A 14805-nucleotide genomic window follows, 5' to 3' on the forward strand; every position below is an offset into this window, starting at 1 on the left:
CCACGCAAAACTGTGACGTAGCTGTCGCGCGCGATAGCCGCACTCACAGCCGGCACACGTGAAGCCGCAGGCACGGAGGAGGAAATCAAAGGTGTCTCAAGTCAAGGCGCGTGCCAGCAACCAGCCAAGACAAACTCGTAACCTAGGTTTGTTTACATTTCCCCTCCGTTGATGTCAGCACTGCGAGGAGCTTCAAATCTTGCTTAGTTCTGCGACGTGCACATTAAAATTGATTTTCAATATGTCGTGGGCTATATTTTCCTTTTACATCACGATGTCTTGTATGTCTCTATATAAAGCTATCTCGCTCATTACAGTAATATCATGTTAACTTGAACTCGCATACCTTGAAAAATTGACTACCCTATAAACCGGACTATAGGCCGAGTGGGAACATAGGTCTACCCCCCAAGTTCAGGTTACCGAAAAAGAAAAAAGGAAAACAACCCAAAATTGCCGAACGACATTTATTTGCGAATTGGGCGCACCGCACCCCGATCGTCGGAGCTCCCCTCAACCACCATCGCAACTGTTCCTATTCGTCAGACGAAGCATCACTGTCTTCTGATGATGAGTTTGTCGCTGACCGCCTGCCACAGTGCATTGTCTTCCGTGCCATAGAGCGAGTTGCTGATGGAATATTTCTTAAAAGCATTTTCCACCATGGAATCTGGCAAGAAACGCCAGGCAGAAAGCACCCAGCCACAAACAGTCGCAAGCGGAGGCCTCTGTAGGCGGCCCGTCGGTGTCTTTGGGTTGTCGCCGGACATCCACTTTTTGTACTCCAGCCACACTCGGTTCTTGAACGGCTTGTTTAGCACAATGCCGATCGGTTGGAGGGTGGACGTCATACCACCTGGTATCACGGCGAGGTCCATTTTTACATTGCCCAGTGCGCGTTTCAAAGCATCAGTTAAGTGACCACAAAACGCATCTAACACCAGCATGCTGCAAAAATGTAGCAGTGCACCTGGCTGACGGTTCCAGACTTCTCGTATCCATTCGAGCATCATGGCCTCGTCCATGTATCCCTTTTTGTTGACGCGAAAGACAACACCGGGCGGGAACACTTCCTTCGGCATTGTCTTACGTTTGAAAATGATGAAGGGCAGACGCTTTCTATCATCTGCCATGCATGCCAACATGACAGTGAAGCGCGAGTGCTCGTTGCCAGTGGACAACAGCTTCATATCCTTGGCGCCACGCTGAATGACCATGGTCGATGAAGGCATGTCAAACCACACGGGGGTCTCATCGGCATTGTCAATCTGTCCCACCATGTAGTCGTTCTGCTCCCGAAGCCAGTTCACAAAGCTCTGAAAGTTTATGAGCTTGTCCTCGAACTCGTCTGAAAACTTCTGACAGATGGATGTGCGCCACCGGAAGGAAAATCCTTTGCATTTCATGAACTGATGCACCCAAGAGTTTGGTGTACGAAAATCGTCTCTCGTGAGCCCAGCTTCTCGAGCGAGTTACACAGCTCTCTTGCGAATGGTATCCACGGTCACTGGCAGCGAGCACGCATGAACTTCCCACACAAAGTTCCCTAGCGTATTCTCGAGCTGCGGATGAACCACACTTTGCCCACGAAATGACATTTTCCAAGGACTGCACATCTGCCGCTTCCTCTCTGCACCCGCCAATAGCGCACGCTTTTTTCTAATACACCAAAGCGACTCTGAGCAGCCATATTTTCATTCCCTTCTGCAAACTCAACAACCTCTAGTTTAAACACAGCTGAGTACTACCTTCTCGTACCGCTACTCATATTCAGTGAACGAAAAAAAAACCCACTAAAAATGAAACACAATGTCAAGCAGAGCGAGAACTTCGAGCAGATTGGAGGCAAATCACGAACACAAAAACAGACAAGAGAGAAAAAAATAACCTGCTACAGTCGACTCCCGTTAATACGAAGTTCACGAGAACCGCAAAAAACTTCGAATTAAACGAACTTCGAATTAAGCAAAAAGCACTAAAAACGGCACTTTTATTAGTTTAAAAGCGCGACAGTTTTGAGGAAAAATAGTCTGTCATCTTCTTCTGCTTGCCGAATCTGGCTGCGGCTAGCAAGTTTTGTAAGGAATACACGTGTCGAAGTGCTTCTTCGGCGTTGTGTTCTCCAACAAAAAACCGCTGCGCAAGAGCAAGACCCGCAGCTACATCGGCAGCCCTCGGTGGTGGCTCATTTCCGATGTCGTCGTCATCATCGTCATTTTCAGGAATGCAGTCATGGGGCCGAACCATCTGCACGATTTCGCTGTCCGTTAGTGGACCGCATGTTTCAACGTTGCTGTCCACAGCGACATACTCGTCAAAACGGACGTCACCGAGAGCGGCGTGAAAGCTACCGTCGTCGAGCTCATTTGTTTGCACTTCCACTGGCGCACAAGGAGAAGCATCCCCCGAGTTTTCCATGAAACGACAGGCCCGGAAACAATTGGCGATGGTTTCTTCTTTCACGCGGGTCCAAGTTCGTGCTAGCATGTTGATGGTACTAAGCAAACTCACCTCGTATTGCGACGAGTTGTCCATGCACAAAAGCATGCGCTCGACGAGATGCTGCCTATACAATACCTTCACATTTTTTATTATGCCCTGGTCCATGGGCTGCAACACGGACGTCGTGTTTGCAGGCAGGTACACAAGACGGATGGCACTCAAGGCAGGTACGTTCATGTGGGCACTACATTGGTCTACAAGGAACAACACCTTACGGCTTGATTGTGCGAAATTGCGGTCGAGTTTGGTGATCCAGTCCTTAAATATATCGGATGTCATCCACGCCTTTCTGTTCGAGGCATAATCCACAGGAAGCGTCTTCACGCCTTTAAAGCACCTAGGCTTGGCAGCCTTCCCGATCACAAGCAGGCGACACCGTTCTGAGCCAGTCATGTTCGCCGCGACTAGCACTGACACTCTCTCTTTGCTTCTTTTGCCTCCAGAACAGTCGTCGTCTTTAAATGTCAGGGTCTTGTCCGGTAGCAGCCGATAAAAAAGCGCAGTCTCGTCTGCATTAAAAATGTCTGCCGGCTGGTATTCTTCGAGGTACTCGTGAAGCTTGCCCGCTTTCCATGTCAGGCACGTTTCCTCATCGACTGACGCCTTCTCCCCTCACACGCTTTTAAAAATCAAGTCGTGGCGATGTTTGAAACGCGTAAGCCACCCATCCGAAGCAGCGAAGTCGTTGATGCCCAACATTTCAGCAAGCGATGACGCTTTTGCCGTGACGACTTCACCACTGAGAGGAAGTTTGTTGTTTCGTGCCTCTCTGATCCAAATCAGCAGTGCTTCCTCCAACTCGGGGTAGGCGCCGGTGTGCATCCGCTTCCGCGATGTCTTGAATTTTTCACTTTCATACGCATCCAATATTGAGCGCTTATTCTTTATGAAAGTCGACAGCGTGTTAGGCTTAATGCCGTACTTTCTTGCAATGTCTTGTTTGGCGGTGCCTCCCTGGTCAACTTCCTTGAAGACTTCGACTTTCGTCGCTAGGTCTAGCGTTCCGTAAGGGCCACGAGTTGCCATTATCAAACGTATGTCACCACCACAACACTCAAAATCAGAAGCGCGGAAACACGTGTGGAATCAACCCAGCGCGCGGGTGACGAGGTGACACACTCGAGTCTCGACAAAAGTCAACTAAAGAGTCAGTCGATGCCGCCGATGCGATTCGCCAGCGTTAAAAAGATTGCCGCTTCAAGATCTGTGGCGCTGCGGACAGTAGTGATAGCGAAGACACCAGGGCGGTCCGGCAGATGTTTTGGCATATGAAAAGTTCCCCATTTTACTGTAGAATTACGGTCGCGACGAGACTGTCGATTGAAAAAACTTCTAATTAACCAATATTATGGGTTTTTAACTTCGAATTATCGAGCATTTTTTTCTATACGATTGCATGCAAAACTGATGGGACCACTTGCTCATTTCTAATTAACCAAAACTTCCAATTAAGCGACTTTGAATTACTGGGAGTCGACTGTATTGGATTTGAATGCGAACATGGCCGTGTCCTGCTTCTCATGCACATGCAAGCCACATGTTGCCAGACAGCGGTGCACTGTCGGCTAGACACCACTATATAAGACGAGGGGCGACTTTAGCTCGTTGTTTTATTGAAAATATCTCTACTTATATTCCGGTTTATACAGTAAGTCAAAATTTTCCAAGGCACCAACATTTTCCTATATGTTCCATGTATATTTTTTTTTGTTTTAAAGTATTTTTGTGTCGGATTGCGCATAACTCGAAATTTTGTTGGAAGTAGAATGAAAATTCTGCTGCCAGACCTTTTCACATAATTTGCGCTATGCTGCCATGCCTGAAGTCCACCGAATTTTTTTCGTTATTTAGCCGCGCCTGCCACTACGTTGAGGCTTTCCGCGAACACGAAGTGCTTGAAGTCTCAGCCCAGCAACATATAAACTTTGTCATGCAACCCTGTGGCACGTCATGCGACAAATGCGCTGAAGCGGGGAGGCCCTCTGCCCACACTTGGCGTAGTTTGTCTTGTTCGCTTTGTGCAGTGCAAATGATTTTGCCTTAGCAGAGATTTCCGTTCATCTGTGCAAACCATGGGGTACGAATATTTTGCTGACTGTGAGTGCAGTGCTCGTGATTTTCCCTGAGGTGTTATTTCCGTTCATCTGTGCAAACTGAGTGGTACGGATTTTTCGCTGACTCTGAGGAATGGCAACTAAGCCTGAGTGTGGCAAGCATGGTGTGAAAGCAGTGCAAATCGCTAACGTTAGAAAAAAAGTTTGCCCTAATTAAGGAAGTGGAGAAAGGAGGCCGAATGAAATCGAGCATTGTACAGGAATTCGGCATACCTTTATCTACACTTTCGACGATGCTGAAAAAAATCTACACTTTCGACGATGCTGAAAAAAAAAGCAGCAGCTGCTGGATGGATTTCAGCAGAGCTTCTCTAAGCGGAAGTGGGTTCGAGGGTTGAAGTTCCCAGACATTAAAGCGGCTTTTATGGTATGGCTTCGAAATCCAGCTGAGTGCAGTGGTGGGAATATCGAGGGATGCGATACAGCAAGCAGCTTGGAGTATGCCTTTCTAGACACGAGTATGATCGCAAAACAGACTAGCATTAGGCAATTTTTTTCTGCTAAATAAAATGGCAGTGCGGCAAAACCCAGCCGTTCAAAGTCTCTTGTGATTTTTTTGTTTTTTAAACCAGCACGAGAAAAAAAAGATTAGAAACTGCCGCTGAAGAGCGAGTAAGTAGTAGCGACTTTTCTGATAAGTGCCTATTTTACCTACCAGTTAGTACAACTTTGCTTATCTTGAAAATTCGTTTCAAAATTTTTCCTGTAAGACTGAGTTAATGAGGTATTACTCATGTATATCTCACCTTTGAATGTTGTGTCAGTGCTCCTTTCACTTTTCTTAAAGGGACCCTGCAACACTTTTCAGAGTTACCTGGAATGGTCTTATAATAGCTCATGATTGAAGGAAGGAAGTGCAAATGTAAGGGCTTGTTTTCTTTGTTAGACACAATAATAATGAGAGCTTCTTATAAAATCGGTTATATCAAAGTGAAGCTGGTCAAGTGGCCCGGTAGGAAAACCAAACAGGAAAGAATTCAACTATAGTTACACTTTGAGGGGTAGTTATGTAAACATGTTAGAAACAATTTTTCAATAAGCTTAATAATTGATTACAGAATAGAGATAGGGCAATAATTAGATACACTAAAACCTCGATATAATGAACTTTGGTTATAACGAAGTGAATGAAAAATAGTCTTGCAATAGATGTGTCAGGAATACATCTTCATATAAAATTTTCGGATATAACAAAGGTATTTTCGACTAAGATGTGACTTTCTTAGATGAAGTATGAATGTGCTTGAGATTTATCTTTTTTTATAGACTGGAATTAATTGAGCTTTTTCCAAAGATTAAGGAGTTATACGGGTTTAAAAGACCAAGTAGATTGTACAAAGCTTCAGAGACAGATCGATCAACAAGTTTTAAATGATAGGCAGAGATGTTATCATTACCAGGGCTAGTGTTCTGAAGATTCACTATTGTGGAATAGACTTCATCGGCTGACACTCGCATTTCCTTACGATTCCCTTTGGGGAGGTGGGGGCAATTTTTTGAACGCTCTTCCTTGAACTCTTGTTGGAAATTTTTTAAACCAAGCTTAGTTTGTATCTGCATTTTACCTTTTGTACCTCAGCGTTTGCTGTATTTTTTCCTGTGACTTATCATAGACGTTGTGCGTCTTACTAGGTCGTCTCAGAGTCCATTTCTCCTCACATGACAGGCAAAACAAGCGTGGCGAACATAGTCTTGTTTGTTGTCATTATAATGTATGATTACAACGATTAAGCAGAAAATAAAAATCTAGCAGGTTGTTTTTGTAAGCTTCATGATAGTAATTACTAAATGTGTTGTTTATATTAGACATATAAAACCATTGAACACTTGTAGAGACCAGTATTGTGAAACTTGTTTTGGTCATTTTTTTTCTTGTGTCACTGCCTGTTTTCACTGTTGTTTTTGCTATTAAGGGTGCAAGCTAACTCACCCATTTGCTGTCATTTATATTAGTTGAAGTATTTGGAATAGCCACTGAAGCCAACTCTGAAAGTTTGCATTGAATGCAAGCCTGCACTTTTTTTTTTGCTCTCTAGGTCCACGGTTAGTAGAAAAGATTAGACCAGATATTGGAAAGAAATATGGACATGTGGTGGATGATAATCGGGCTGTTCCACACTACATATACCACTGCAATGCTCAAACACCTAGGTAAGATTTTGTAGTCATTGCATATTATTGCCCTTATTGTCATGGCTTCCTTCAAATTGTCATTATATTTTCCTTTGGGTAGAAAGAATCTTCCAGAAGGTTTTTTTTGTGTGCGTGTGCGTGTGCGTGCGTGTGCGCGTGTGTGTGGGGGGGGGGGGGGTCGAGTTGGCTTCTCTAGGCTGCAATATTGATTGGTCTTTTTTTTTTCCATCCTCTCTGGTGTGAAAATAGTTTTTCATGAAAGACTGGATTTCAACATAGAGAAAGTTCAATATAAGGAAGTGAAGTACCAATATCACCAACTTCATTATAGGTTGTGATTTAACTGTTACAGCCAGTTCCGGTTACATCCAGAGATGCCTGCCTTCTTTGGGTTCTCCCCATGCAGTGTACTGCGATGTCCATACATTTTAGAGCCAACTCGCTAATTCAAACTTTGCTTAATTACAACAATTTTATGGTCACCTTCAAGCGTGAATTGACAAACTTTTGCTGTATGAGCTTTAGGCGCTTCGTTTACTCGTGAGCTTAATCATATTAGCCACTCTACTTTCACGTAAAATCATAAATTCAGAGTAGTTTGAGAAATGGTTGTAGCACCCTTAAGGACATGTAAATCTCTCAGCAAGGAGCAACATTTATACTTTCATATAATAAACCATCCACATGCATGCATGTGTAAACAAGTGCTGCTAGCTCTAATGACATGCTGTTAATTTATAAAAGAGGTTGAGTCACCTTCAAGCATGGATTAACGAGCTTTTACTGTATGAGCTTTAGGAGCTTCGTTTTCTCGTGAGCTTAATCATATTAGCCACTCTACTTTTACGTACAATCATAAATTGAGAGTATTTTGAGAACGCCCCGCCGCGGTGGTCTAGTGGCTAAGGTACTCGGCTGCTGACTTGCAGGGCGCGGGTTCGAATCCCGGCTGCGGCGGCTGCATTTCTGATGGAGGCGGAAATGTTGTAGGCCCGTGTGCTCAGATTTGGGTGCACGTTAAAGAACCCCAGGTGGTCGAAATTTCCGGAGCCCTCCACTACGGCGTCTCTCATAATCATATAGTGGTTTTGGGACGTTAAACCCCACATATCAATCAATCAGAGTATTTTGAGAAATGCTTGTAACACCCTTAAGGACATGTAAATCTCAGCAAGTACCAGCATTTATACTTTCATATATTAAACCATCCACATGCATGCATGTGTAAATAAGCATGCACTGCTGCTAGCTCTAATGACATGCTGTTAATTTATGTAATTTATGAAAGAGGTTGAGTCACCTTCAAGCATGAATTAACGAGCTTTTACTGTATGAGCTTTAGGAGCTTCATTTTCTCATGAGCTTAATCATATTAAGCACTCTAATGTCACATACAATCATAAAATGAGAGTATTTTGAGAAATGGTTGCAGCACCCTTAAGGACATGTAAATCTCAGCAAGGAGCAACATATATACTTTCATATATTAAATCATCCACATGCATGCATGTGTAAACAAGTGCTGCTAGCTCTAATGACATGCTGTTAATTTGTAAAAGAGGTTGAGTCACATTCAAGCATGAATTAACGAGCTTTTACTGTATGAGCTTTAGGAGCTTTGTTTTCTCGTGAGCTTAATCATATTAACCACTCTAATTTCACATACAATCATAAATTGAAAGTAGTTTGAGAAATCGTTGTAGCACCCTTAAGCACATGTAAATCTCAGCAAGGAGCAACATTTATACTATTATATATTAAACCACCCACATGCATACATGTGTACACAAGCATGCACTGCTGCTAGCTCTAATGAAATGCTGTTAATTTATAAAAGAAGTTGATAGTGTTCAGTGGCTTAATGCTTTAAAAGTCTGACTGTATTAGATCTTTATTGTTTTTTAATGACTTCTGCCTACCAAAGTACTTTTCGGTGTACAGCTAATATAACATTGGGAAAGCAAAACTGGAGAGTAAATATGTGTGACGGTGTTGCCTAATTTGAAAAGGCTCCAGCTATGAAAATACTTTGTGTAACAAGCTGCATAAGCAGTGGTTCACATATTCTAGGAATTCTTTAGCATGTTGTTCTTGCATTCTGGGAATTGAGCTTTGTTCTAGTGCTGTCGTGGCTGCTCTGGTAGTCATTGCAGTTGTGCATGTGTTATCCCTCACTTCTTGCAGTTTTAAGTTAGAAGATTGCGTCACGGCAGAAAATGAAACAGCATAATGCCTTGGTATTCTGTGCGTGAAGGGAATTAGTTACATCCTATTTTTCATATTTGAGAGGCTTTTCTAACTAGCTCTTTTGCTACTTTTTGGATGTGCAGTGGAGAATCTGCTTTCAAGGCTATGATGACACAGTATGGTTGGGCCCGGCATCCTATGATTAGTCGCATTGGAGAGCTGCACCAAAGTGTGCCTATGACATTCATCTATGGCTCAAGGTTAGTGACATTTCAGTGGCAGTGGTAACTAAGTGGGCTATCATGCATTGATGTCAAAATGATTTTTGTTTATACCATGAGGCTAGTACAAAATTGTGCTTATTATGCATACATATATTCACTGAACACCTGAACATTTGGGGAATATGTTCCCCATATGTTTGTTTTTCATAAAGCTACTTATGTACAAAATGTTCTAAATATTTTATTACTTGTCACAGGGATGCTTTCTTGTTGGCTTCTATACAATAATCACCAGATAAAATTAGTTGGCATGTCTACTATATTGGATCTTTATTCGTGATTGAAAGGTGCCTCTAGCAGTGAGTACCCGAAGCACAGCTGGGGGCTCACTGTGGTAGTGGCAGGGCAGATACGAGTCTATGCTTTCATTCAATGTGAGTGCGTGACTTGGTTAAGAATTCTCATGCTATTTGTGTGTGTCGATATTGGCTCCTGTGATTTGTTTTGTCAGGATGTACAGTAATGTGTTATAGTTCATTCGTGGTTAAGACGTGGCTGGTTAATCAACCTGTACACTTAACTTGGTGAACCCTTCAAGGAATCCTTTTTTGCTGCATCGAACCACTGTCATCACTATCATTGTATATTCAGTGGAAAAAGTGAAGCTATATTTGGGTTAAAACTACTGTAAACCGGCATGGATGTATGTAACACTTGAATTCATTTGAAGATGTTGAAAACTAGGTCTTCAACAATTATGTTGGGCATTAGCCGGTGGGTAACGACAATGGCTCATCTGCAAAATGTAATGTGTGTCGTTGGAGAATTGTTATCAAGTGTACAATGTACACTGGTTGACTCATTTGGTATTTAACACAAATTTCGTGGTCTCTCAGCTTCGTATGATAACTTCAAGCACAACGAGAACTTGGGAATATTAACATGAGCCCCAAGTTTTTTTTTTTTTTTATGGCATTACATTGTACATGAAAATATAGGTTTATAGTGAGCATCAGTCAGGTCAGTGTGAGTGTGTGTCTTGCACATACAGCTTAAAAAATGGGGGATGGAGTAGAGAATCAAACAGAACAGAGGAGCTGAGTCTCCTGGAAATTGTCACCTGGCTGCTTGCCATTGCATTTTGCATGAGGAATTAACTAAAGATATATGCTGTCTCAAAATACTCATCATTACCAAGCACTAATGTTGAGAGAAATCATCTTAAAGAAAAACATAATTTCTGCATAGGTGGGCCTTTATATACCTTTAAGATGAGTTTTTTTCAAGATCCATTCTTGGGAAACCTTTTGAAATTGAACATCATGTTTTTAGTACTTATGGTTGCTGGATTGAGATGCAATTTTGCCCACAAATCGCTTAACATATGAAGGGTGCAAGTATTTCCTTTAAAACTTGATATCACCAGTATAATTATTTTGACCCTAAAGTGAACAATTATTGTGCGCTGAGGATCCTATGCATTCTCGCATTACAATATTTCTTGTCCATTGAAATGTCTTATACATGCTTTCTTAATACTTCTTTTCATTCTGAAGTTAGTTTGGAGCAATATGAGCCATTAATGGGTCAGAATCATAAACGTTTAGTGGCATAACAAGTTGTCCCAAATGAACTATACTTTACACTTAGTCATGGACAGAAAAAACACAAAAACTGTCTAATTTACTGTGGAACTAATAACATATTTGGAATCATCATGAGAGCCTATATGTACAGCTAAAGTTTTATTGCCCTAGGCTACAGATTAATGAAATTTTTTTTTTTTTTCAAATCACATTCACTCTTGATAAGCAGAATCAACACTGTTGTGAATGGGCAAGCTTTGAAATTGTCATGCAGAAGTTGGTGCAGCAGATTGCCAAGAAAGAGCAAGCAAAAGGGAAAAAGTCTGGCGGGCCTTTTTTTTTCTATTACTGCATCCTATACGTCAGGGGTCAGCCACCTTTTGTAGTGGACGGCAGAGTTGCATGAAGCAGACACTACTGGAGCCGCGGCTACTCGAGAGGGGGGCAAAGAGGTGCGAAACTAGAATAAAAATTACGCTTATTTCTAATGCTTATATAGTAAAGTTGTAAAGTTAAAAAGCAAGAACTTTCTTACAGAACTAAGAGTGCTGCCACTGGCGCATATGACTTTAATTAGAAAGGGCGGCGCTACCATTCCTGTCATTCATGAAGTGTAAGCTGGCTGTATGTGAAAAAGGCTCATTATTGGCTGCTCATCCAAGGAAGCGAGCATTGCTTCAGCAGCTCAGAGTCTATGGTAATGTGGGATTGCTCCAGCAGCTCTGAGTCTATGACATTGCGTCAGCAGCTCATCTTATGAGGATAAAAGGATGACTCTCATTACAAGAATGAAGTTAGCTGCTGCGCTCGAAGCAGGTAAAAATAAAAATAAAAAGAATCAATACTTGTGCAATCCTGCACTGCATGACCATGTCATCAGCAATGCCCTGCCTCATGAAGTCATTCACACATGTAACAACACAAACCTTGCACGTGTGCCTGACGCTTGCATGTGTACATCTTTGTGCAGTTGTAGTTTTTGATTTTTATGCCCATTTCAAAATGCAGTGTCTGTTAGTGAAATGATTCAGAACAGTGTCCAGTTCATGCCTAACAGCAGTGCAGTTGTTCTGCTGGAGAACACTCAATAGCCTAGGCAGGTGTGTAAGTTGCATCCCACTCCATAGGCAGGTCTAGAGGGGCATTGCATGGGGAACAGTGGCCACCACTCAAAATGATGGAAAATTTGGCATGATTATTGCCACTGCAGCTGTCTGTGGCATCTTGTTGGGGGCGTGAATATTATGCAGGGGAAAATATAATCGCATTATCATGAAGATATTAAAAAGTTCAATCATTTTATAAGTGTGATCATTACTTGGTTTGATACAGTAGATTGGATAGTCAAATAATCAAGTACTATGTGCAATAGATAATTGCCCACTGTGAACGATTTCTTATTGCCTTGTTCTGGCTTCAAGTCATTTAATCATTATGGAACTTTCTGACAGAAATCGCTAATATATGATGTGTTTCAATACTCACTGTAGATGTTTAAGCAGACAGCTAAGTGGACGGTGGCCATCTCTCATTTCAATTCTCACGTAGCCAGCAAAATAGGCAGCTTTGAGAAGACGGCATTGTAGACAAATGTGATGCAGGCTATCTTGCTGTTCAAACAAGATGGTGGCTCAGCGAATTGCTAGAGTAGCTCTGATCTCGCGGAAATAGTCGTCTGCACATGAGCAGATGCTTCTCCAGACGCTTAATGTGAGTGACGTTCGATTTTTCTTAGATTTCAACACAAAATAAGTTGAAGAAAATAACAGTTACGTTCGTATGTCTTGCCTTTCTTTTATCTACACTAGGGGACGTCTTGTAGCATGAAAGCCGTTAAGGGGGGATGCGACTTTGGGATCGCGAAAAATGGCAAAAAAATCGATTTTTTGAAACTCAAGTTTCCAGTTTCTGGAACCCTTTTTCTATCTGGTTCCAAAATATCTACACTGAAAACCGCGCAGAAGTGCTTCGGAAAATTCGTTTCACCCACCTAGGTAGCAAAACTTTTTCTGGAAATGGCGAGAAAACGGCGATTTTCAAAAAATTATAGCTTCACGATGCTTGGGCCGGGAGCCGGCTTCTTGGGCTCATCGGAAAGAGCATTTCTCCGTGTTTAACTTTCCCGCCTCAGCTGGCTCCTCCTTTTAACAACAAGCGAGCAAAAAGCAAATGTATGAAGGTCATTTTGAGGCCCTTGATTGGCCGTGGCCACCATGTTGCCTCAGTTCGCCTCGCCATTGGCCCGATGCTCACTCCGGAAGATCGCCGTCTGCTGCTTGTGCGTCGCGAGGACATGGCTCTCGAAAATCGCCACTTCGTGACGTGTTCACGGCTTGATAATCACTTAAGATATAACTACGCTTTAGTTACGAGCAGTAAGCGGATGCGCGATCAAGTTACTACGAGCGGGAGCGCGGTCTACGAGCGCCGCGCGTCATCGGAGTCGTCTTTAGCCCTAACTCCGCCGACAGCGAGACTGCGGGTAGGAACGACGCGCTAGCGCATTCGTAGCGACGTGCTTCTTCCCAAGCAACGAAGCTATAAGCGGCGGCACGATCTGATTACTACGAGTGGCCGCACCGGATGCACGATCAGATTACTACGAGCGGGCGCGCGGCGGTCTACGAGTGCGGCGCATCATCGGAGTCGGCTTTAGGCCTAACTCCGCTGACAGCGAGACTGCGGGCAGGAACGACGCGCAAGCGCACTCTTGGCGACGTGCTTCTTCGCAAGGAATGTACCACATCACTCGCTAGCTCCTCTGAATCACGTACGGGCATTTTACGCATGAGCAGCGGACAACACAATCATCAAGCTCGCCCCCCCCCCCCCTCTTCACTGCCAAGGATCGCTCGAAACAGCGGCTAGCAGTTTCGCGCGCCGTCATTCGAAAATGCAATGCCAATTGCGTGCCGATTTTTTGTCTTCGTAGTTGCACATTTCGCGCATCGTCATTGAACGCCGCCGGCAAGTGCATTACGCGCCGGCTGAACTGTCCACGCGGCCACGCACCCCACGATCATATGGAGTGCTGTCAATAAGCTTTTGTGATGCGATTCAGACGTGCTTGGAGCCGTGCTTGATATCGCCACGAACGTCCGTGAATGTTCCGAGGTTAATGAATTGCTGTAGATTAGAGTTTCTGCGACCAGCTGTATGATGATGCGTTTCACAGCTAGAGCGGCGAAAGAGCATGTATGAATCAGGGGCACGAATTTTTATATGCCCGTTTCGTGTCATTAATTATCCTGCTAGAAATTCCCGTGTCACCAGTCTTTTGCCCATAACTTTGTTATTTAGAAAGAAGGCATAGGCCGTCATGGTGTGATCCATTTTTCTGATGCAATAAACCTTTCTCCAAATAAAGAAAAGTTCAGTTAATATTTGTAATCAAATATTTAATTACGCTATTTACAACTTCAGCACAAAAAAGTATGTGTAATAATTTCAGTATATGGTTTTATTCAATTACAATCTTTTCTGTCATACCTATCACACCACTCCTTCATACAAAGAACTTGGTTTGAAATCCATACTTGTTCTTTGTAAATCATGAAAAGGAGTAAATCATGAAAAGAAGTCAAATATCACAAGACAAACTTGGGATCAAAATTTTTAGGTGTCTTAGAGACGTAAAATAAAGTTGAAACTTTAAACACAGCTTTCTCAATACTGTTTTTTTTTATATTATGCTCAGCCCCTCCACATTATTCAATGAAGAAATAATTTGTTTCTCGTAAAGTATTTGTGGTATCGCTTCAAAATTTTATGGAAGCACTGTGAGGTCATTCTTAGTGTCTGTGCCAGCTTTCATCAATATCCAACGAGAAACAAAAAAGTTCATTGAAAACAGGCTTTTTCTCACAAGTGTGTTTTGGACATTGTGCGTTGCTCGTGGAAAGAGTAGCACGGGAATGACTGGACCGATTTTGATTCTGTTTTTTTTTTCTGAATCCCTGAACACTGCTTGTGGGTACAGCAATCTTCAATTTCTGTTTTATGGCTCTGTTATTTTTCTAGACGATGATTTGTTCGTGCCACTGTTTCTGACAATGTGTG

General features: G+C 42.8%; 1 protein-coding gene and 1 long non-coding RNA gene across 3 annotated transcripts in view; one reads left to right on the forward strand and one right to left on the reverse strand.

The window, feature by feature from the left end:
- Positions 1-14805, forward strand: part of LOC119176910 ((Lyso)-N-acylphosphatidylethanolamine lipase) — a 72538-nt gene that overhangs the window by 19164 nt on the left and 38569 nt on the right. Inside the window, exons 5-6 of the mRNA XM_037428249.2 lie at positions 6653-6767; positions 9080-9196. Coding sequence (XP_037284146.1) covers positions 6653-6767; positions 9080-9196 — 232 coding nt within the window. The remainder of the gene's footprint in view (positions 1-6652; positions 6768-9079; positions 9197-14805) is intronic.
- Positions 1-14805, reverse strand: part of LOC119176911 (uncharacterized) — a 92207-nt gene that overhangs the window by 2004 nt on the left and 75398 nt on the right. The window lies entirely within an intron of this gene.

The sequence above is a fragment of the Rhipicephalus microplus genome, chromosome X (assembly GCF_043290135.1).
Source record: "Rhipicephalus microplus isolate Deutch F79 chromosome X, USDA_Rmic, whole genome shotgun sequence".
NCBI classification, from domain to species: Eukaryota; Metazoa; Arthropoda; class Arachnida; order Ixodida; family Ixodidae; genus Rhipicephalus; species Rhipicephalus microplus.